At 39.7% G+C, this 24,352-nt stretch overlaps 1 protein-coding gene across 9 annotated transcripts in view; it reads left to right on the forward strand.

Annotated features, from left to right (window-relative positions):
• Positions 1-424: 424 nt before the first annotated feature.
• The window catches only part of SLC25A17 (solute carrier family 25 member 17), a 57,302-nt gene continuing 33,374 nt past the window's right edge, over positions 425-24,352 (forward strand). For 2 of the 9 annotated variants that reach the window (XR_002178058.3, XM_019943862.3), the window contains exons 1-3: positions 425-598; positions 21,123-21,183; positions 24,022-24,088. Coding sequence is in view for 8 of the 9 variants with exons in the window: in XM_019943862.3 (XP_019799421.1) it covers positions 545-598; positions 21,123-21,183; positions 24,022-24,088 (182 nt within the window). In the remaining variant the exon portion in view is untranslated. Of the gene's footprint in view, positions 599-17,659; positions 17,765-21,122; positions 21,184-24,021; positions 24,089-24,352 lie in introns of all 9 variants that reach the window. The other 7 variants (XM_073788136.1, XM_019943883.3, XM_019943893.3 and 4 more) reach the window with 5 other exon arrangements.

A 24,352-nucleotide genomic window follows, 5' to 3' on the forward strand; every position in this document is an offset into this window, starting at 1 on the left:
ATTTCCTCTTGACCAAAATGTGACTAAAAATACTAGCGAGAGCAAATACGAGTAAAGTCTCAAAAGAGAAACAGGAAGATGAGTCCCCCATCTTGCTTGTCTCCATCTTGTCTTATGGAGAGAAGTGGAGAAAAATGAGGCTGTCCAGGTTTTCTGAAGTCTCCAGTGTTGCAGTAGGTGTGAAGTACGACTGGCCAGGTCCCGAGAACGTAGCGGAAGTCGAAGCTGACCCATCCCGTACTGAATTTCGGCCCGACCCACCGCTCCGCGTGATAGGGGCAGCACAGTGCTGCCCCGCCCCGCGCAAGGCCTGGGGGCCAATCAGAGCCAAGGGGCGTTCCCAGTCCCGTCTTTCCCTCTTCCTTCCCCTGCGGCCGACGGCCGGGAGACTGGGCGGGCGCCCTGCGACCCGGAAGTAGTTCTGGAGGAGGTGGGCCTGAGGGGTTGGAGCTGGTGACGTTGCCTCCCGGGGCTCCGGCGCTTGTTACCGCCTGTTTGCGGCTCCTGCGAGAAAACTGTGGCCAGGTCTGCGGGAACCGCACCTATGGCTTCCGTGCTGTCCTACGAAAGCCTGGTCCACGCCGTGGCGGGAGCCGTGGTGAGGCGGGATCTTTATGCCCGGGGCCACTGCGGGGTGTGGGGGTTTTCTGGGGCCAGACCGGGATATGGCTGGGGGGTGGGGATGAGAAGCAGATCGTATCGTGACTGGGACATAGAGGAATGGAGCATAGGCGAAATGTTGCTGGAAGAATTTGGGGCGAGGCCCGACACTCACCCTCCGCCCCTGGCTACCGCTTTGACCTCTTACAGAATATCTGGGATGTAGGCAGCGGTGATCCCACACCGCCACAGGGAGTCAGGAAGAAAATCATTGCCGTTTTCTTTGCCTTCTGAAATTTAAAGGGCAGTCGTCCCCCTAAACCCACCCCACCGCACGCCCCAACTTTGTCTGACTGGGCCAGAGGAAAACCTAGGTGTGAAGCTGTGTTGCTGAATCACATTCTTAACTACAGCCTATTTTCACACACTTGCTGCAGACAAGTGGCAGTACCTAGCAGGGATATCTCTGGCCAATATCATTGGCAGGAGAAGATACTTTTTTTTTTTAATTAAATCAAGATCAGAGTCGCTGTCTACCACATATGTGGTTTACTATGAGGAATGTGCTTGGTGCTTGGGCTCCTGGATTTCTCGCTTCCATTTGACACCACTCCCTTTTCCTTGAAACTTTCCACTCTTGGTTTGAGTAACTTCCTCAGTGGTTCTCGTCCTGTCTCTCTGCCTGCCCTTTCTCACATCCTTCTCTAGCTGTCAACACGCACGTGGAGTCACTGGGACTTCAGAGGAATATCACTGACTGAGTCCTCTTCTCCTAGGCCCCCAAAAGTGCACTGAGAGCTCACGTTCTGTGTAGGCTAATGGGAGTTGAACCCCAACTCGTCACTTGTTAGATGGGTGGCCTGTAAACCTCACTTTCCTAATCTGTAAAGTGGGGGTATTGACACCTACCTCACAGAGTTGTTACGTGAATTAGATGACACAATAGTTCATGGAAGTGCCTGATTCAGGAGTCCTGGTTCATTCAGTTAGATCAAGCTTTCAGCCAGTGTAAAGGCGCTGAAATGGAAGCTTGTTTGAGATGCTCTAGGATAGGCATTGGAGGCCTGTGTGTCTGGCATGGAGGGAACAAAGAGGCAAAATGATTTCAGGAGACCAAATTGTGTAAGAATTTTAACTCTGAGCGTGAAAGACAGCTAACTAGCTATTAGAACAAGTTCTTTTGAGCATGCAGCAACTTGCAGAGGTACATTTTAAACGTGATCACCCTGGCTGCTCTGTTGAGAGTAGACTGTACGGGAGCAAGGGTGGAAGCAGGGAAACTTTCAAGGGACTAAGATGGTAGTGAGGTTGTGAGAAGTGATCATGAACCTGGAATATATTTTGAGATAGAACCACCAGGGTTTGATGGTAGATTGGATGTTGGGTGTAACACGATGCGAGTTGGTTGACTCCCAAGAGTTTGGGTCTTGAGCAACTGGAAGGATGATATTCCCATTTACTGAGATGGTGAAGACTGTAAAGGAGCAGCTTTTGGGGGAAAGATGAGAATGGTTTTGGATTTTGACTAGTTAAGTTTGAAATGCCTAAGAATAGTTATGAGACTAGATGAGCTAACAAAGAAATGAGTGTGGACTGAGAGAAAAGTCTCAAAGACTTAGCCTTGAAACATGCCAACGTTAAGAGGTTGGGGAAATGAGAGCACCAGCAAAGGAGACTAAGGAAGGGCCACTAGGGTAGGATGAAAACTAAGAGAATGTGGTGTTCTGAGAGTCGCATGGAGAAGGATGTAGACCAACTGGGTCAGGTGCTGCTGGTGAGTCAGATAAGATGAGGACTGAGAATTAACCATTAGATTTATCAACATGATAAATCCAGTGGTTAATTGAGAGGACTTGTTTTGGTGTATTAGGGGGGAGAATAGAGTGCAACAAAGAGAAAATGGGAAGATGGGAAATGTTTGTTCTCCTTTCCCTCAATAAATGCCATTCATTCAACATCTTTACTGAGTGCTTTTTACGTGCCATGCACTGTTCTAGGTGCTAGAAGTATAGTGGAGAACAAAGTCTTTCTTCATGAAGTTTGCATTCCAATGGGGAAGTCAGACAATAATTGAGTAAATCAAAAAATAAATAATTTTAGATAGTTTTAAGTTTTATGAAAGAAAATAAGTGTTGGCAAACTTTTGCTTTAAGGAGGCAGATGGTAAATATATAGGTGTATCGTCTCTGGTGAAGCTGCTCAACCCTGCCATGATAGTTTGAAAGCAGCCATTGACAATAAGTAAATGAATGGGCAGAGCTGTGTTCCAATAAAATCTTATTTATGAAACCAGTCAGTGCATCAAGTTGGCCCTTGGTCTTAGTTTTCTGAGCCCTGCTATAGACAGTGATTGGGGGTAGAGGTGATACTATCTCTATTTAACCTGCAAAGACATTTCTATTTTTTTTTCTCTCCTTGTTGCCTATTTTTCTCTTGTTAAAAGTTCTGCTTGAAATTATGCACCCTGAATTTGCAGTGGTTTTTCTTTCTCCCATAAGCTATGTTAGATTATCTAATAGATATACTTTTGTAAAAATAATTTTTTTTTCTCTTGCTTCCCTCGGGGCAGTACTGTTCCTGGCACATGTCTAAATGAGAAATTGCATTGTGTTTTGTTATTCTTTTGAATTTTCATGCCAAAGAGTGGTTCTCAAACTCTTTTTGCAAATTTTTGAGTTAAGGATAAACCACACAACATGGACCCAGCTTTCTTCTGGTTGCTACCAAAGGAAAACAATTTCACCACAAAATGTCACTACATTTGATGAGACGTTTGACAAGAAAAATGGCATTGCTTTTAATGGTATAGTACTGTGGTAATGAATGGCTCATGTTTAATTAAATGCCTTTGCCATGATGTTCAACCAAAGCTTTGAGATGATCCAGGAGAGCACAGTAGTTAAGAGCATTTGAATGCCTGACTTGAGCTAGGCAGCCTGGGTCGGAATCCTGGCATAAACTTCAGGATTTGGTATAAACTCCAGAGTTGCCTGGAGTAATTAGTTGTGGCTTCTCCCCAAAAGATTGTTGGGTCATTGTTTAAGATGTTGATTTACAACCTTTTTTTTTTTTTTGCGGTACGCGGGCCTCTCGCTGTTGTGGCCTCTCCTGTTGCGGAGCACAGGCTCCGGACGCGCAGGCCCAGCGGCCATGGTCACGGGCCCAGCCGCTCTGCGGCATGTGGGATCTTCCCGGACCGGGGCACGAACCCATGTCGCCTGCAGGCGGACTCTCAACCACTACGCCACCAGGGAAGCCCCTACAACCTTTTTGAGTTGACATGTTTCATGTTTGCTTATTCACTTCTTTCCAGGTCCTACACTTTCTCACCCCAAGTGTGGTGTTATGTGTGCGCACACACACACACACACACACACACACTTTAAAAATTAAAATAAACAGATTAGTGATTTTGAGTGTTTTATGCTTCACTTTGGTATAAGTGCAGATAATCTCAAGTATTTGAAAATCAGAATTGTGCTGTTTCAGGAGAATGCTTTATCTCCAGTTGATGACTATTGTCTGATACAATTAATGGCCTCGCATGTAAATACTTCTCAAAATTTTGAGTATAATTAGGTTTATAATTTTATATTTTTGGTTCTCAGATTAGCTTCCAAAGATAGATTTTATTTGTAGAAGTGTACATTTGTAATTAAAAGAGATTTTATTAGTCTAGAATTTGAAAAGTGAGATTGGTTGGAATTGTCTAGGGGGTTTAGATGCCAAAACAGACTTTGGAATTGTAATGATAATTATTAATCAGTAACTTTCAGGGGTCTTCTTTTTTCCCTATTGTTTATTTAAAAATTGTTTTTTAAATTTTAATTGCATAATTTGTTTTAAAAGAATTACATTTCATTGAATAAATGCTGACCATTAAAAAATTCAAGTCATACAGAAATATGAAAGAGTTCTTTCTCCTTCCACTCTACCTATTATTGTGCTGTGACTCAAATCCCAGACATACCTCTCCTTAGAACTGTGTAAAAAGGCTTATTCGGAGCACTTTTCTCCAGTTGGTATCAAAGGAGAAAATTAGGCCCAACTATCTGACTCTGTAGCTCATACTCATACACTTAACATTACAGTGGACTTTCTACCATATAGACTCACTACCTGCCTTTTAGAAGTAGAAACCAAGTAGAACTTGTTGATTTTCTGTACAAGGTCTTCTGGATATAAAGGTTATCAGTGGAAAAGTCCCTGTCCTCAGGAAGCTCTTCTTAGGTGTATAGTGGTGGTGTGGATAAGACCCCTGGTGGTACCTAGGAAGAAGTGGTGGGCTGCCCCTGTGAAGATAATGGGAAGCCCCCAACGTTGACATATTACCAAGACTGTGCACAGTGGGAAGAGGTAAAGAAAATCAGGAAAAGGGAATGTTGCTGTGTGGCCCAAAACATCAGATATCCACTATATCATGTTGTTAAAAAGACTTGAAAAATCATTGGCTTTTTAGTATAAAATATTCTATCATATGGGTATCCCATAATTTATGGACATTTGCGTTGTTTCTAGCTTTTCACTGTGGTAAATATTTAGTATAGATGTTAATGTGACCTCCCAGCACCCCATTATGAAGAAACTATGGGATTGCTTGGTTAAGTGACTTTCCTAATGTTACTCATTGATTTATAGATTAGAAACAAAAACCTAAATTTTCAGATTCAGTTTAGTTAACTCTGATTCTAATTTGTTAAATGCCAACAACCTCACAGGGTTCTGTGAATATTAATAAAATAACTTAATTAAAACAGCTTTTATACTATCTGACACATAATAGGGGCCCAATAAGTGAAAGCCATTAATATTTTTGTCCACAACTATGTTTTCTAATTTTCTATGCATCCTAACTTGTTTGAGTTAGTTAATTTAATATTAGATTTAATAATAATATTTAGTACTTATAGAATTCCCTATCTTCTCACATCTGTTAACAACTTTGATAGGTAGGCAATATAACAAGTAGTTAAAAGTATGGCCTCTGAAACCAGACTTGCCTGAGTTCAAGTCCCAGTTTTGCCACTTATCACATGTGTGACCTTGGGCATGTCTCTCAATCTCTCTTGCCTCAGTTTCCTCATCTATAAACTGGGGAAGATAATAGTACTCACTTCATAGGGTTGTTTCTGAGGCTCTTAGACAAGTATCTTTATTCTCATATAGAGACAAGAAAATGGAAACAGGTATGTTAAGTGTTTTTGCCAAGATTACCAGTAAGTTATTTGGTCACAGGCCTGGGGCAAGAACCCAGGTCTCCCTTCTCTGCTACTCTTCTGTTGCTATGCCTAGCTGCCTGTTCCTTCATACTTCTTGTCTCTTTTCCCCATCCCTTTGTTTAATTCAAAACTAGCCCCTGAACATCTTTAGATTTTCAGAAAAAAGTGACATTAAATATTACATATATACATGTATAATCAAACTGGAGGCACTTGGACATTAATTGTTCATCAGGTGCACTTTAAACCACATATCGAACAATTTAAATGTTAAGTTCGTTTTGGAAGGGTTTTCTTTTCCACAGCTGGCTCATCCAGACCCATAGTTTGAATCTAGTCAGATTCTCATAGAATTAACTTAGGTTAGTATACATCTGAGAGCGTTGTATTACTTTGGTTTAGAAACCTTAAAAGGAGGTAATTAGAAAAAGTCTTCATTGTCTTTACTTCCTTGCTGTTTTATTTCATTTAGGCTTCCACTAAATTATGATTGAATTCTTTTTTTTTTTTTTGATTGAATTCTTATATAGCTTTTAATCTTTAGGACTTCTTTGCCTCACTACTCATCTAAAATATATCTTGATATCTTGATAAACTTTTTTTCAAGACTTAGTTTTTTAGAGCAATTTTAGGTTCACAGCAAAATTGAGAGGAAGGTACAGAGATTTCCCATGTGTCCTCTGGGCCCCCCCAGCACTCCCCTCTGGCCAATGCACAGCCTCCCGCATTATCAGTATCCCCCACCAGAGTGGTACGTTTGTTACAAATGATGAACCTACATTGGAACATCATAATCACCCAAAGTCCATAGTTTATATTAGGATTCATTCTTGGTATTGTACATTCTGTGGGTTTGGATAAATTTTATAATGACATGTATCCACAATTACATTATTATATGGACTATTTTCACTGCCCTAAAAATCCTCTGTGCTCTGCCTGTTCATCTCCCCCCCTCACCCCAATAAACTTTTTAGCTAATAGGGTCATGTCAGTTCAGTTCTCTTCATCTTAAAGGTTCTTATGTAGTCTTGATTGGAATTATTTTTCTAACTTTAATTTGCTTTGTGCCTGAGTAGTCTATGACTTAATTTTTTTTATTGAAGTAGAGTTGGTTTACAATGCTGTGCCAACCTCTGCTGTACAGCAGAGTGACTCAGTTATACACATAGAGACGTTCTTTTTTAAATATTCCTTTCCATTATGGTCTATCCCAGGAGACTGCATATAGTTTGCTGTGCTATACAGTAGGACCTTGTAGTTTATCCATTCTAAATGTAATAGTTTGCATCTACCAACCCCAAATTCCCAGCCCATCCCTCTCCCTTCCCTGCTCCCCCTTGGCAACCACAAATCTGTTCTCTGTGTTTGTGAGTCTGTTTCAGTTTTGTAGATAAGTTCATTTGTGCCATATTTTAGATTCCACATATAAGAGCTATCATATGGTATTTATATGACTTAATCTTTTTAAAGGAACAAATATGGTAGAATAGCTGAAAAAGGGATTTGGAGTAAGACGTAACTATCTGTGTCATCTTGGGTCATTTATGTTTTCTTTCTGAACCTGAGTTTTCTGAGCTGTAAAATGAAAACAATAACACTTTACTTACTGGGTTCTCTTGAGAAGCCAATGTGGTAACACTTGTGGAGTACCTATTGCAATACCTGTAATAGTGTAGTAAGGCCATAATCATTCGTTTCTTTTTCAGAGATTTTTTTTTTTTTTTTTTTTGCTGTACCCGGGCCTCTCACTGTTGTGGCCTCTCCCGTTGCGGAGCACAGGCTCCGGACGCGCAGGCTCAGCGGCCATGGCTCACGGGCCCAGCCGCTCCGCGGCATGTGGGATCTTCCCGAACCGGGGCACGAACCCATGTCCCCTGCATCGGCAGGCAGAATCTCAACCACTGTGCCACCAGGGAAGCCCTTCAGAGATATTTGTACCCAATTTTAGGAATTCAGTGGAATTGAAATTTTCTCTCATCTTGTTTAGTCAACTGTATCCATTCACTTGTAACAGATGATCTCGGCTTTTGCTCTAGATAAAATAGAGGCTACTTGGGATGAGCTTTCTAACGTTTCTGTTTTTTCTATTACAGAATCAACTGCAATTGTACCCAGTATTTCCTACATTGTGCTGATCTCAGGAAAAACAGATGTGGCTGGTCTCTGCTATCTTGATTCCGCCCTCCTGCTCCCCCCTGCCCAACTTACACTACCCACAGTTATCTTTTGGGACTTTGCTCCATTCATTTTCACTTCTTTCCTATAGCTTTAATCTTTTTCCATTGTTTTTCCCTTCAGCCCTGACCTGTAATAAAACCATACCAATCGGGTCTACACACTGCCTTTTTAGGTGCCGCTCATTCTCCTTCCCTTTATGCTAAGTTTATTTAATGACTATTCTGTACTTCCTGCCTCTCCTCCTCATCCTACTCTGATTGCTGGAACTGCTCTTCCATAGGCCATCACTGACTTTCTGCTGACTTAGTCTACTGACTTTTTCCATTCTTATTTGATTCGACTTCTTTGTAGTATTTTACACTGTTGACCCTCCTACCTTCTTGAAGCTCCTTCTGAAAGAGCAGTTATTCTTTTTTAAAAAAAATTAATTAATTAATTAATTTTTGGCTGCATTGGGTCTTCATTGCTGCGCATAGGCTTTCTCCAGTTGTGACGAGCGGGGACTACTCTTTGTTGCGGGGTGCGGGCTTCTCACTGTGGTGGCTTCTCTTGTTGTGGAGCACGGGCTCTAGGTGCGTGGGCTTCAGTAGTTGTGACACACGTGCTCAGTAGTTGTGGCTCGCGGGCTCTAGAGCGCAGGCTCAGTAGTTGTGGCTCACAGGCTCTAGAGCGCAGGCTCATTAGTTGTGGCACACGGCTTAGTTGCTCCGCGGCATGTGGGAATCTACCCGGACCAGGGCTCAAACCCGTGTCCCGTGCATTGGCAGGTGGATTCTTAACCACTGTGCCACCAGGGAAGTCCCTTTATTTTTTACTAAATGACAGTTGCTCTTTTGGAAGGAGTGTAAGTAACCGTTGCTAATTTTAGGACCTTGATTAATATTGAGCCCCACTGCTAAAAAATGCTGTAAAAAGGATATATAGGAAGCAACATTTGTTGAATGCCAACTGTGTACTTGAAATGATGCTGGGTCTTTCCATAAGTTAATTCTCACTTCTCACAGCAGCCTCCACATTTTTTATTGGTCCCCAAATTACAAATGGGGAGATTGAGGCATGGAGATTTGAAGTAATTTATTGTACAGTATGTACTGTAGCTGGGACCAGAACCCCAGTTTATTTTATTCCAGAGTCCATGCTTTTTCCGTTGGGCACTCAGGTGTGTTATCTATTAAGCCTTTTGTTTAACTTGTGTATCTTTGAATGGGTATGAGAGTTAGCTTGTTTGTTGTATCAGGGGAAAGACTTACATTAACTCTGATTAGGTGAATAACATTTTTGAATGTGAAAGCCACAATAAGTGGCTTTCATCTTTGGAATTTCATGAGCTCCAGATCTACCACTGACAGTGTATTTTAGTTGATTTCTTTTAAAAATAATCTTCTGTCCAGTAATGCCATATACTCCATCAGGAGATGCTGTACACTGATTTCAGTTGTCCTCCTGTGACTCAACCACCATTTCTGGACTCCTCTGGAAATTGACTTTGGAACTAGCATTGCATTTTTTTGGATTATTTTTCATCCTTCAGGGGTGAAGTAGCATTTTGGGAATGGTTGAATTTGGTTAGTAGGCCGTCATTGTTCATACTTAAAGGGTGTGATACTCTGCTTCTATATTTATGTGTGTCCCTGTCTGTCATTCCCATAAGATGGCACATGCTTGCAGAACCAAGCCTTGACCAAGTTTGCCCTACTGCTTCCTTCTGACTTTGTGGTGTTGGGTGCTTCAGTTCCACACCACGTGGGTTTGTGTCACAGCCAGATTAAAAGGTGGACTGAAAAAAAAAAAAAGGTAGACTGGATATTTATTGACTGCATATTTATTTGGCTGCGCTGGGTCGTAGTTGCAGCTCGCGGGATCTTCGTTGCTGGTGCAGGATCTTTTAGTTGTGGCATGCGGGATCTTTTAGTTCTGACATGTAGGATCGAGCTCCCTGACCAGGGGTCGAACCCGGGCCCCCTGCATTGGGAGCATGGAGTCCTAGCCATTGGACCACCAGGGAAGTCCCTGATTCTTTCTTTTATAGTTCTTTTTTAGTTCTTCTGGTAGATATCCCTTCTCCGTTTTCCTAGCCACCACTCAAAGTGATTCAAGGCCTTAGTATTTTAAATCAGATGTACTTTGCTAAAGCAGTGTTTGTATTTGTGCTCTGGTCTTTCAGGTTGAAAGCTTTTAAGGTTACTTGGATGGCTCCCTAAAAGGCCTTTGGTGTGTCTTTTAATCAGACACTTGTGTACAAAGGGCCTAATTTAAGATTTCTGGGTTTTTTTTCTCCCTGATTTTGTCATTTTCCTAATTTTCACGTCCAGGTGAAATGGTAGCTATTTTATGTTTGTTCTGATTTGCTTTTGTTTACTATTTGTTACACTACAAAATTTTATAAATTTTTGGAGGCAGGGTGATTAAGTTAAGAATAAATTTCTTAGTTCAATTGTTAAATATGCAAGGAACATAGAAGAGAGGTGGTAGATGCTATGGGGTAATAGATTCAAAATGTGAATATGTCACCAACCTGCCCGTATACAATCTTATGAAATAAGAACAAAATAGAATAAATAGCAAAGGAATAAACACACTCACAAATATTTTTAAATATTTATTTGCTAAGACTAGCAACAGTCCATTGTAAAATACCTAAAATGGGATTCCTGTTTCTAAGGAGCTTATCAAACTTTCTCCTGAAAACTTCCCTTTATAATTTAAAAAAATCTGTATAAAATATTTTTTAAAAAACAGTTACTTATTTTTTCTTAATTAATTAATTTATTTATTTTTGGCTGTGTTGGGTCTTCGTTTCTGTGCGAGGGCTTTCTCTAGTTGTGGCAAGTGGGGGCCACTCTTGATCGCAGCGCGCGGGCCTCTCACCATCGCGGCTTCTCTTGTTGCGGAGCACAGGCTCCAGACACGCAGGCTCAGTAGTTGTGGCTCACGGGCTTAGTTGCTCCGCGGCATGTGGGATCATCCCAGACCAGGGCTCGAACCCGTGTCCCCTGCATTAGCAGGCAGATTCTCAACCACTACGCCACCAGGGAAGCCCAAAACAGTTACTTCTTAAAAGCATTAATAAGGTGACAGGAAGGTAAGGAACTTTTAGAAATAGAGAATGAGTGAAGTCAGGACCCAGAGTCAAGGAGAGCAGTCTTTGCCCTGTAGGAATTGCTTAGCCAGGTAGACACGAGCTTTAGATTTGTAGCTTACAGAGATACAGGGAAGAAAAGAAAGAGTCCATTCTGTCCAAGATAAGTCCAGTAGGGGATCACCGAATAAACCTGAAATCCCAAAGGAATGCGCTATAAAGGTAAATGGGAAATAAACTTACTCCTCCCCAGGAAAATCGGCTGTCTCCAACCTTGGCACTAATTTGAGAGAGGAAATCACCACTGACATTTTGAAGCCACAGGTCCTCCCTTAGGTTGCAGCCTGAATTCTCACTATTTGATTGGAAAACCTAAAGTGAGTAACTTAGAGCGATTCCAGGTTGGTGGGTCCCCAGAGTGCCTGGCAGAAATCCTTTCCAGAGGTACTTACCTTTATCAGGTCTAAAAAAAAGCCCAAAAATAAAATTTTAAGGGAAATGAGCAGCTCAATCCAAATTAACAAAACTAACAGAGAAACAAGGCAATGTGAACAAGTACAGTAGACAGGAGCAACAATCAGAAAATGGACTTCTCAGTCACAATCTAAAAAGCTATTTAGTCTGTATAAAAATAAAAGGCTAGAAAATATGTGCAAAGAACAAGAAACTAACATTGGCCAAGCAGATTTGAAAATTAACCACGTAGAATATTTAGAAATGGAAAGTAAAATAATTGAAATTTAAAAATTGATTGTGTGATAGTCATGGGAACACTAAATATTGATTTAAGCAAAAATCAAAACTCTTAGAGGGCTGGCAGAAGAAGCAGAGGGGAATATGAGAGCTAAATTCTTACCCTCCGTAATAGAAGGTGAATAATGTCTAAAATTGATGAATCAAAAGATACCAGGATATTTTAAAGTTATATGGAGATGTGTAAATGACAAAAGATACAGCTAAAAGAAAATACTTTCCTCTGGGGAGGAAGATTGTATAAAATGGGCAGGAACTACTTATTTTGTCATTTATATTACATGACTTTTTAAAGTATATGCATGCTCTGCTTTGATCAAATAAACATTTAAAATTAAAATATTTAATGCATAGCTATGAATTGATCATTGTTGAAGCTGAGTGATGGGTTCAAATTCAAGCGTTTTTATACCATATTAGACACAGCTGAAGGTAGAATTAGTGAGCTAAAGGATAATTTAGCTGAAACCTGATTCTCACTTGCAATGATTGTAGTCAGGAAACTGGAATGTTTTCTACATTTTGCTGAGAGAAAATGACTTCCTACCTAGAATGCTATGTCCAGTGAAAAGTTTAAAAACATACATGAAAGAGAGACATTTTCAGATCATCAAAAGCAGTTTGCCACTAGCAAGATCCTCACTTGGAGAAATTCTAAACCTAATGAATATTTTTAGAATTGATAAGTTAGGAATATATGTTGTAATTACTAGATAGCTTGTAAAAGAATTAGAAACTATAACTTAAAATTTATTGGAAACTCTAGTCAAATAAGAAAGCAGTAAAGGGCAGAAAAAGCAACATAGAGCATGTATGACACATAGCACAAAATAAGATGACAGCTGGGAATTCCCTGGTAGTCCAGTGGTTAGGACACTGAGCTTTCACTGCTGTGGCCTGGGTTTGACCCCTGATCGGGGAACTAAGATCCCACAAGCCACATGGCATGGATATAAAAAAGATGACAACTATAAATCCAAATAAATGTTAATGAACTAAGTGTTTCAGTTAAAAGAAATTGTGCTAGATTGGTTTTCAAAAGGGAAAAATGCTATTTATAAAAGATATGTCTAAAAGAAAAGGATACAGAAAGTTTGAAAGTAAAAATGTGAGAAAAGACATGCTAGACAAATACTAAGCCAAAACTGTTAACATCAAAATAGACTGTTAACAACAAAATAGACTACAGTAATGTCACTACTAGAGATCAAGAGAATGACATCATAGAGAAAAAGGCTCAGTATGTCAGGAAAATAAAGCAGTTTTAAGTTTGTGTTCATCTAATAATATAGTCTCAATATCTTTAAAGCAAAAATTAATAAAACTTTAAGAGGAAATATCCAACCTGTCATCGAAGTGGTAGATTTTAATATATCCTTCAGTAATTGATAGAACAAAAAAGGAGGGAAAAAATATAGAAGATTGAATATGTATTTAACAAACTTGACCTAATAGATACATACAGAACATTGTACCCAACAACTGCAAAATACACATTATTTTCAAGCCAAACATGGAAAAGTTATGAAGACTGACCATTTACTGGGCTGTAAAGCAAAACTTAAATTTTGAAAAAGTTTTGAAATAGTACAGAATGCTTGAAGCACAGTGCAATTAAGCTAGCAACCAGTAACAAAAAGGTAACTTTACAATATAAATATATATATACATATATATATATATAAAACATATATGTTTGAGCATTAAACACATTACTGAATGATCTATGGGTTAAAGAAGAAGAAATCATAATGGAAATAAGAATGCATTTAAAACTGAGTGATAGCACAGATGGTGCATACTAAAACTTGTAGCTATACTGAAAATAAGTCATCACTGAAAAAAATTAAAATACCTAAGTAAGTGGGAAGGCATCCTCTGAATAAGTGGATTGGAGGCCAAGACTGTCAAGATGGCAACACTCCCTAAAAGGATCTACAGATTCAGCGTACTCCCTGTCAAAATTCCAATTTGCTTTTTTGCAGAAATTGATAAGATGATCCTAAAGTATATATGAAAATGCAAGGGATCCAGAATAGCCAAAAAAATCTTGGAAAAGAAAAGTTGGAGGACTCATACTTCCCAATTTCAAAGCTTAGTACAGAGCTACAGTAATCAAGAGACTGGTACCGGCATAAGGATAGACAGGTAGATCAACAACAGAATTGAGAGTCCAAAAAATAAACCTACAAATTTGTGTTCAAGGATGCCAAGGAACATCAATGGGGAAAGAGCAGTCTCCAATAAATTGTGCAGGGACAACTGGACATCCACATGCAACAAAATGAAGTTGGACCCCTACTTCACACCATACACAAAAATTTACTCAAAATGAACCACGGACCTAAATGTAAGAACTAAAACTACACAACTCTTAGATGAAAACATTGGCATAAATCTTTACAACCTTGGATTAGGCAGTGGTTTCTTATATATAATGCCAAAAGCACAAGTAATAAAAAAATATGTAAATTGGACTTGATCAAAATTAAAACTTTTTGTGCTTCAGATACTATCAAGAAAGTGAAGACAGCAGAATGGAGAATACATTCATAAGTCATTTATCTGATACAGCGTCTGGTATCCAGAATATGTAAAGACTGCTTACAACTCAATAATAGAAAGGCAAATAGCCCAATTAAAAAATGTACAAGGGATATGAATAGACGTTTCTCCTGTGAAGTTATATGAGTGGCCAATAAACACATGAAAAAATGCTGGATGGCATTACTTATCAGAGAAATGCAAATCATAACCACAATGAGATGCTATTTCACACCCACTAGGGTGGCTATAATCAAAAAGCACAGGTAATGACAAGTGTTGAAAGGATATGGAGAAATTTGAAACCTTGTTTTGCTGGTGGGAATATAAAATTATGTAGTCACTGTGGAAAACAGTTTGGTAGTTCCTCAAAATGTCAAACATAGAACCATATGACCAAGCAATTCCACTCCTAGAGAACTGAAGACATCCATATAAAAACTTGTTACAGGAATGTTCGTAGCAGCATTTTTCATAAAGCCAAAGAGTGGAAACAACCCAAATCCATCAACAGATGAGTGGATAAACAAAATGTGGCATATCCATATAATAGAATATTTTTCAACCATAATATAGAACGAAGTTCTGATTTGATAACATGGATGAGTTTTTTTGTTTTTAAATATTTATTTATTTATTTGGCTGCGCTGGGTCTTAGTTGAGACATGTGGGATCTTCGTTGGGATCCTTAGTTGAGGCATGTGGGCTCTTAGTTGTGGAATGTGCGATATAGTTCCCTGACCAGGGATCAAACCTGGGCCCCCTGCCTTGGGAGCATGGAGTCTTAGCCACTGGACCACTAGGGAAGTCCCCGTGGATGAGCCTTGAAAGAAGCCAGCCACAAAAGATCATGTGTTATTTGGTTCCGTTTACATGAAATGTGCAGAAGAGGCAAAATAGAGACAGAAAACAGATTAGTGGTTGCCAGGGTGTGGGAGGAAGAGAATGGAGAGTGACTGCTAATGGGTATGGATTTTCTTTTAAGGTGATAAAAATGTTCTGGAGGGGCTTACCTGGTGGCGCAGTGGTTGAGAGTCCGCCTGCCGATGCAGGGGACACGGGTTCGTGCCCTGGTCCGGGAAGATCCCACATGCCGTGTAGCGGCTGGGCCCGTGGGCCATGGCCGCTGAGCCTGCGCGTCCGGAGCCTGTGCTCTGCAACGGATGTTCTGGAGTTGGTAGTGGTGAATGTTGTGCAACTTTGTGGATATATGAAAGACCACTGAGTTGTAAAGAAAGAAACTTGTCAGATACAGCTAAAATACCTCGAGGGAAATGAGTAGCATTTAAATCAAGTTTGAAAAAGAACTTTCAAAACTAAACTGAACTGTACAATTTAAAATGGTTAATTTCAAAACTAAAACTAACACATACTTATTGTTTACAAATAATAATTATACAGAGATGCATCACAAGAGAAATGGAAGCCACCTTTAATTCCTTCCTCTCCTTGTATAGTCCCTGTTAAGAATTTCCCGGATTTTGTGTGTGTGTGTGTGTGTGTGTGTGTGTGTGTGTTTGTATTGTGTATACTTTTACAATTAGAAGAGAAAAATGAAAAGTCACATATCTTGATTGCAAAAAGGTTGAGAACTTAGGTAGAACGGTGAACAGTAGAACTTGGAGTTGAAGAGAGCTAGGTTCTAACTCCGCCTCTGCCACTCTGGCTTTAGGCAGACCTTAACAACCCTGTCCAAGACTTCTCAGTTCACAGGGGAAGGGTCTGCACTGCTAGGTTATCTCTGAAGGATTTTCCAGCTCCAGGTGCCAGTGCGGTGTAGGAATTCATTTGCTTTCCCAGCACCAAATGGTTAAATGCCAGTAGGGGATGGTAGAATGTTGTGACTAAAAATGTTTGATTTTGGTGAGATACAAGAAGGTTGTTTCTCTGGAAATAGAGTCTTTTAAATTGTAATTGTTGTCAGCAATAGAACTCCCACTCAGATGGTTAGAATTCTGTGGGACTCACAATAATGGGTTGATTTGTATGCCTCTCTGGCACAACAGTATTGTATCTTGTAGTTACCTTCTTACTATTTTTTGCCTTCTAATTTTATATAAGTAAACAGGCAGTCCTAGAGAAAAAAAACAACACTGAGTATTTATGAAAAGAGGAATTTAATTCAAATTCTGAAAAATCATATGATTGTATAGCTTAGCATAAGACTTGCATATATAATAAATATTTTCCTTCAGGTAACAGCTGCTTACGAAAATAGTCATCTATCTGTGTGTTTGCTTGGTCAGGAGACAAATATAGCAAATCCCCAATGTACAGAATAGCTATGTTCTAAATTTACCTTTAGCATTTGCAATACACTTTCTCGTAGATATTAAGTTTATATGTAGGTGGATACAGTCATACATTTATTAACAAGTTCAGGGCTTATGCTACGCCAGGCTCTCTGCTGGGTTTCCAGACTAGTCCATAAAAAAAAAATTTTTTTTGACACATAGTAGATCCCATATTACTATATTGCCTTCATTTTAAAGCTAATTTTTAGTTCTATATTAGTAAATTTTTAAGTTTTAATTACAACACTTGTTAAGTATGGACTCTGGAGCCAGACGGACTACATTCAAATACTGATTCTGCCACCTGCAAAGTGTATGACTTGAGAAAAGTTGCAAAACCTCTTAGTATCTTTTCCTCATCTATCAAATGGAGAGGATAATAGTACTTACCTCATATGGTTGTTGTGAGGATTAAATTTTTTTTAAAATTGAGATGTAACTCACATAACAAAATTAACCATTTAAAATTGTATAGTTCAGTGGTATTTAGTCTGTTCACAGTGTTGTGCAACCATTACCTCTATCTCATTACAAAGCATTTTGAATAGATAAACAAAATGTCATATTATACATACAAGGGAATTTTACTCGGCCATAAAAAAGAAAGAAGAACTGATACACACTACAAAGTGGATAAGCTTTGAAAACACTGTGCTGAGTGAAAGAAGCCAGACACAAGAGGTCACATCTTGCACGATTGTTTTTATATGAAATGTCCAGAATATGTACATCTGTAGAGACAGAAAGCAGGTTAGTGGTTGTCAGGGCCGAGGGGAGGGGGAAGTGGGGCATGCCTGCTTAACAGACACAGGGTTGTCTTCGGGGTGATGAAAATATTCTGGAACGTGATACAAGTGGTGGTTACACAATATTATGAACGTACTTACTAAATGTCACTGAATGGTATACTTTCAAGTGGTCGATTTTATGTTATGGGAATTCCACTTCAGTTAAAAAAAAAATAATAACAAAGCCCCTTGATCACTTAGACTCGCAAAAAAAATCCTCTCAATGAACACCAAGGAGGCTGCTTAACCCTATGAGTTTCTACTCTTCTTTGTGGCCCCAAGGAGGTTCAGCTAATCATTTAAAGGGTACGTGTTATATTTTATTTTTAAATTTTTAAAATATTTTATGTTTTAGTTAACAGTTCTAGGTATTTTGTAGTGTGTGGTGTATGCCAGCATATTGCTGGCAGTGGAAACCCCCATTTCACCCTTACATCTTTAACTCTCACATTTAAACTTAGGTTTTTTGCCAAAACCTAGAATAAATTCATGTGTGTATGTGTATATCCTCTTCTTAAATAGGGTAAAACTAGTAAGCTTTTTATTTCCTTGCCACTGCGCGCCCCTCCCCCTGCCTGTACTTGTTTACTGCTGGCGGCTTCCAGGAATTGTGGTATAAAGGTGGCATGTGTTCTGGCAAGGTGTGACAGTGGCTAGGTCTCAGCGTTTCTGCTCACCTCAGGCAAGTTCAGGTTTCCATATTCACAGTCACTGCCTGGGGTGGGGACTGCCTGGCTGTGGTTGTCACGGTACCAGCTAGTCAACCGGAAAGTCACCCCAGAGCTCCCTTCTGCTTCCCCGGGCTGGTCCCCACCATTTGTAGTAATCCTGTTTTATTAGTTTTCTATTGCTGTTGTAACAGGTTACCAGATTGAATGGTTTAAAACAACACAAGTTTAATATCTGTAGGTCAGAAGTCTGATGTACAGCTCACTGAGCTAAAATTAAGGTGTCAACTGGGTCATGTTCCTTTCTGGAGGCCCTTAGGAGAAAATCCATTTCCTTTTTCTGGCTTCTAGAGGCTGCCCACATTCCTTGGCTAGTGGCCCCTTTGTCCATCTTAAAGCCAGCCATGATGGGTTGAGTCCTCCGTTGCCTCACTCCCACCTACTCTTCCACTTTTTATTTTATTTTTTTTTGGCTGCGTTGGGTGGGTCTTGGTTGCTGCGCGCGGGCTTTCTCTAGTTGCAGCGAGCGGGGGCTACTCTTCATTGCGGTGCGTGGGCTTCTCTTTGTGGTGGCTTCTCGTTGCAGGGCACAGGCTCTAGGTGTGCGGGCTCAGTAGTTGTGGCTCGCGGGCTCAGTAGTTGTGGCTCGCGGGCTCTAGAGCGCAGGTTCCGTAGTTGTGTCGCACGGGCTTAGTTGCTCCACGGCATGTGGGATCTTCCCAGACCAGGGCTCGAACCCATGTCCCCTGCATTGGCAGGCGGATTCTTAACCACTGTGCCACCATGGAAGACCTACTCTTCCACTTTTAAGGACCCTTTTAAGGACCCACTCAGAAAATCCAGACTAAACTCCTTATTTTAAGATCAGCCAATTAGCAACCTGCCATGTAATGTAACATGTTCACAAGTACTGTGGATTTGAATGTGTTCATCTTTCAGGGGGCCATTTTTCTGCCTGCCATAGCTATTGTCTGTGCATTTTGGTCTGTGATTTCTTCTTTCAGAACAGCCTCACTCTGCTATCCTTTTAATTTCTGGTCCACCATTCAGACCCCTTTTGTTTTTCTACACAACACTTTTATATGTAAATCTTCTCTCATTATTAGTGATTGGAATGGGGAGGAGGCAATGGTAGGTTTTCAGTTCACCATCTGGATCCAGTCTTTCCAGTACTAATACAATTTTAAGTGTTTTTTATTTTTACAGATTTGAGTTTTTTATGCTAGTCCTTGAGGAGGTAATAGATCTTTGAGCTCTTTGGACAGACTGTTCTCTTTTATCTTGGTGTAAAATGTACTTTAAGATTTCAAGGTAGGTAGGGCAGGGTCTTCTAAGTTAGGAAACTTCAGGTGTCTATTTAAAGCTGACAGGGAAGAGGGATGGAGGTAATCCAATTGTATGAAAAAGTAGTTTCCAGGCAGGACTTTTTTGCATAGGTGTGCTAGTACCACGTGATAGGAAGTAAAGGCCTTAATAACCTTGATAAGCGTTCTCCAGCTTTGCAGCCCCCATTTTTCTTGGAAATTGCCTGTAAGGTGAGCAAGGATGCCGGAAGAATAGATTTGTAAACTGTAAACCTTTACAGATCCAGTGTTTCTTGAAATATTAAGTATTATCTAGTTCTTACTAGGAAAGATCATTTATGTGGGAGCCATCTAAGTTGTATAAATAACTGAAAGTAGAGTGAATTTAATAAACATTTATTTAAGAATCTATGGTATACCAAGAGATAAATGGATATTCTTGCAATCCGGTGGAAGAGTTAGGTTTCACTGCAATATGAGTGCTCTAAGAGACATATAAACAAGTGCTGTGGGAACACAGAGGAACCTGATTGGTAGGGTGTTAACATTTAATCTGAGTCTCGAAGAGTAACTAATGGGACAATACAGTGTTCTTCCTTGTCAAATAGGCTGATCTATTTAAATAGATAAGAGACCTAGCAAATTTTTATTCTTATCTATAAAGTTGACCTAGTTTCCCATTGTTATCATGATAAAAATATGTATGTTACTGTTATTCTATCAGTAGCTTAAAACTTGACCTTATGCCTGAGAATATATACCACTGGGCCTGCATCTAGGTTGAGAACCATAAACCCACCTGGAGATATTATGCATATAATTTTATCCCTAACTGTATACTTGTGGTTTTTATCTGTCACAGGGCCTTATGAATGAAAAGACTGGTTGTTGGCTTCTTTTTTTTTTCCAGTCATAATTTTTGTCATGTTATCTTGGATAAATTATTTATAGAATTTTTAGCAAAGATATTGCCCCTCTTTTTTTTTTTTTTTGTGGTACGCGGGCCTCTCCCTTTGCGGACCACAGGCTCCGGACGCGCAGGCTCAGCGGCCATGGCTCATGGGCCCAGCCACTCCGCGGCATGTGGGATCTTCCCGGACCGGGGCACGAACCCGTGTCCCCTGCATCGGCAGGCGGACTCTCAACCACTGCGCCACCAGGGAAGCCCTGTCCCTCTTTTTTAAAACATAAGCAAACAGAACTGTTTTAAAGAACAATATGATTTTAAAGAACAATATGATTCTTATATTGTGGTGAATATATTGATTAAGCAGAGAGTATAGAAATACATATCTGTTTGATCACTAGATTTTTTGGTTTCTGGGGGTATCAGAGGAGAGCATAGGAGCAGTAGCTGACCAGTAAAAGGTTAAAAATCCATTTACCTGCTGTCTTTGACATGTGTCCTAGGTTGTAAATCCCTAAGTTTGTCATCTCCAGGGACCCACTACATTTACTTTTTCAATATCAGAGAGAAAGAGATTTCTTCTGGAAAATTAAATACGTCTGTTTAAGTATATAACTACAGAAGTTTGAACACTAATGATCCCAATAGATAAAAATATTCTGTATATTTGTTCACTGAAAATTTCATCTGACCCATTGATAATAATGAACTTTTTGTTCATTTAAAAGTTGTGGCTCATTATTTTTGTGATACTGTAATGGCTAAAGGCTTTTCAAACTTTTCAGGGAAGCATGACAGCAATGACAGTATTTTTTCCCTTGGATACAGCTCGACTTCGACTTCAAGGTAAGTATCTTATTGTCATCATATTCCTGTTCATTTGGTATCAGGAAGCAAACATACTTCTCTACTAAGTTCTAAGTTAACATAGGATTTCCCATTTCATTAGAAATCTGTTGTCCATTTTCACTAACTTTAAATACTTTTATTTTTGATGTTTGTGAATGAGTCATAGCCTCAGCCATTTTCTAATCTGAGAGACCTGAGTGGGCTTGCATTAGTAATTTTGAATCATTACAGTTCATTCTAATAAACAATACGGCTTTTGAAAGGCACAATGTAGAGATTTTTTTTTTACTGGGGGTAGATTTTCTGGAAAGAGAACAGAGAATAGGAAACATGGTGGAGCCAGATACCATTGTCACTGCTCACGTGGGTACGTAGTCCTAGTCTCCCTCTTTCACTTTACAGGGCTATGCAACTTTCTGTAACTTATGCTTGTTCTTTCCTCAGTATTTTTCAACTTTAAATTATAAACCTATGCCAGAACTTAGATGAAGAGATAAGAGTAAGATTAGCTTTGAATAAACTAATTCCTATATTAAAATCCTTCATGGCCACTATTTTTAATTAATTTTAGAGATTTTGGAAAGGTAATAATTTTATATGACTCAAAAACCAAAATACATAAAAAGATAGGCAGTACAGTGAAATATCTCACTCTACACTGTCTCCTTTTCTCTCCCCTGTAGATAATGTCTCTATTAGTCTCTCAAAGAGCCCTGAGAGTTTCTTTATGTAGAAAAACAAGCAAATAATATATATTCTCAATTTCCTCTCTTTATTACTCAAAAAGCATACTTTTCACACTGTTCCATATCTTACATTTTTCACTTAACAGCATTTTTTAAATATCTTTATTGGAGCATAATTGCTTTACAATGTTGTGTTAGTTTCTGCTATACAGCAAAGTGAATCAGCTATATGTATACATATATCCCCCATCTCCTCCCTCTTGAGACTCCCTCCCACCCTCCCTCTCCCACCCCCCCTCTCCCACCCCTCTAGGTCATCACAAAGCATCAAGCTGATCTCCCTGTGCTATGCAGCAGCTTCCCACTAGCCGTCCATTTTGCATTTGGTAGTGTATATATGTCAATGCTACTCTCTCACTTCGTCCCAGCTTCCCCTTCCTCCCCATGTCCTCAAGTCCGTTCTCTACGTCTGGGTCTTTATTCCTGCCCTGCCACTAGGTTCATCAGTACCATTTTTTTAGATTCCATATATGTGTGTTAACATACGGTATTTTTCTCTTTCTGACTTCACTCTGTATAACAGACTCTAGGTCCATCCACCTCATTACAAATAACTCTATTTCATTCCTTTTTATGGCTGAGTAATATTCCATTGTATATATGTGCCACACCTTCTTTATCCATTCATCTGTTGATGGACATTTAGGTTGTTTCCATGTCCTGGCTACTGTAAATAGTGCTGCAATGAATATTGTGGTACATGTATCTTTTTGAATTATGGTTTTCTCAGGGTATATGCCCAGTAGTGGAATTGCTGGGTCATATGGCAGTTCTATTTTTAGTTTTTTAAGGAACGTCCATACTGTTCTCCATAGTGGCTGTATCAATTTACATTCCTACCAACAGTGCAGTGCCTTTTCTCCACACCCTCTCCAGCATTTATTGTTTCTAGATTTTTTTAAATAAATTTAATTAATTAATTTATTTATTTTTGGCTGCATCGGGTCTTTGTTGATGCGTGCAGGCTTTCTCTAGTTGTGGCAAGCGGGGGCTACTCTTCATTGCGGTGCGTGGGCTTCTCGTCGCAGTGCATGGGCTTCTCATTGAGGTGGCTTCTCGTTGCAGAGCATGGGCGCTAGGCGCGCAGGCTTCAGTGGTTGCAGCATGCAGGCTCAGTAGTTGTGGCTCGCGGGCTCTAGAGTGCAGGCTCAGTAGTTGTGGCTCGCGGGCTTAGTTGTTCCACAGCATGTGGGGTCTTCCTGGACCAGGGCTCGAACCTGCGTCCCCTGCATTGGCAGGCAGATTCTTAACCACTGCACCACCAGGGAATTCCCCATATGCTAATTTGTTTCTGTAAGTTCTATGAGATAAATTCCCAGAAATAGGATTGTTTGATCAAAGGGCAAATGTTTGTAATTTTGATAGTTATTGTTAGATTGCCTTGTACAGGGGTTTCCTAATTTGGCATCCCATGAGCCATAAAGGTACCAATTTTAATTCTTAAGAAATCGGTTCATTTTCCTATTTTTATGTTTTCAAAATAGTCTTCAGATGTGGGTAGGAAATTTGAAGTTAATTAAGGTACGTTTTGTTTTATTTAGAATGCCAAGAAAAGCAGAGTTCCCATCTTTTTGAGACCTTTTATTTTTTTAGATTAGGGAACAGAGCACAAGGTTAAAACTTTGTAAACTTGAATTTTAATCCCAGCTCTGCTGCCAACTACATGTGTCCTTCACAGCTTTGTGTCTGTAACCTCTTCTCTGAAAGGGAAATGGTAATTTATTTCCTCTCTACTTTATAAGATATTAAGATAAAAAGGAGAATATATAACTTTGAAAAAAACCTAGAGAGCCCTATGAAATATAAGAAATAAATTTCTCCTGTTACATTTTTTACTTTGGAAATTAGGTATTGAATTAAAATGCTTTATGGTTCATGAATAACAGATGAAACCATGGAATCAATAGTAGGAAATTTAGCACATGGGAACAGAGGAGGATCATTGAGTTCTGAGGCAAATGAGGGAGCGCAAAGAATAGGGTGAGAGACTGCTCATGTGAGGTAAATGGCGTTTCAGTGAAACTTGCTGATGCTGAAGATAACAATTCTCAAAGGATTTAGTTTAAACATGTACTCTTTGGTCTTGTAGTTGATGAGAAAAGAAAGTCCAAAACGACACACATGGTGCTCCTGGAGATCATTAAAGAAGAAGGCCTGTGAGTACTACCTTGTTCATCCTTGTTAGGTAGAGCAGCTCATTAGGAGATTCCTGGGCGTCCATCATACCTACACTCACTTTCTATCCATTCTCTAAGCCTCACAGTGTTGTGAATTTGTAATTGCCTGAGTTGTAAGTAAATACATAGTTGTTTTCATTTCCTTAAAGTTCTGTGGTTGACCATTTTGATTCTTGATCATGGCGTCTTACATGAAACCAATGAACAATAAACTGAAGAAGGTAATAGTTGTTCAGCTCATTC

Source organism: Tursiops truncatus, chromosome 11 (assembly GCF_011762595.2).
Source record: "Tursiops truncatus isolate mTurTru1 chromosome 11, mTurTru1.mat.Y, whole genome shotgun sequence".
NCBI classification, from domain to species: Eukaryota; Metazoa; Chordata; class Mammalia; order Artiodactyla; family Delphinidae; genus Tursiops; species Tursiops truncatus.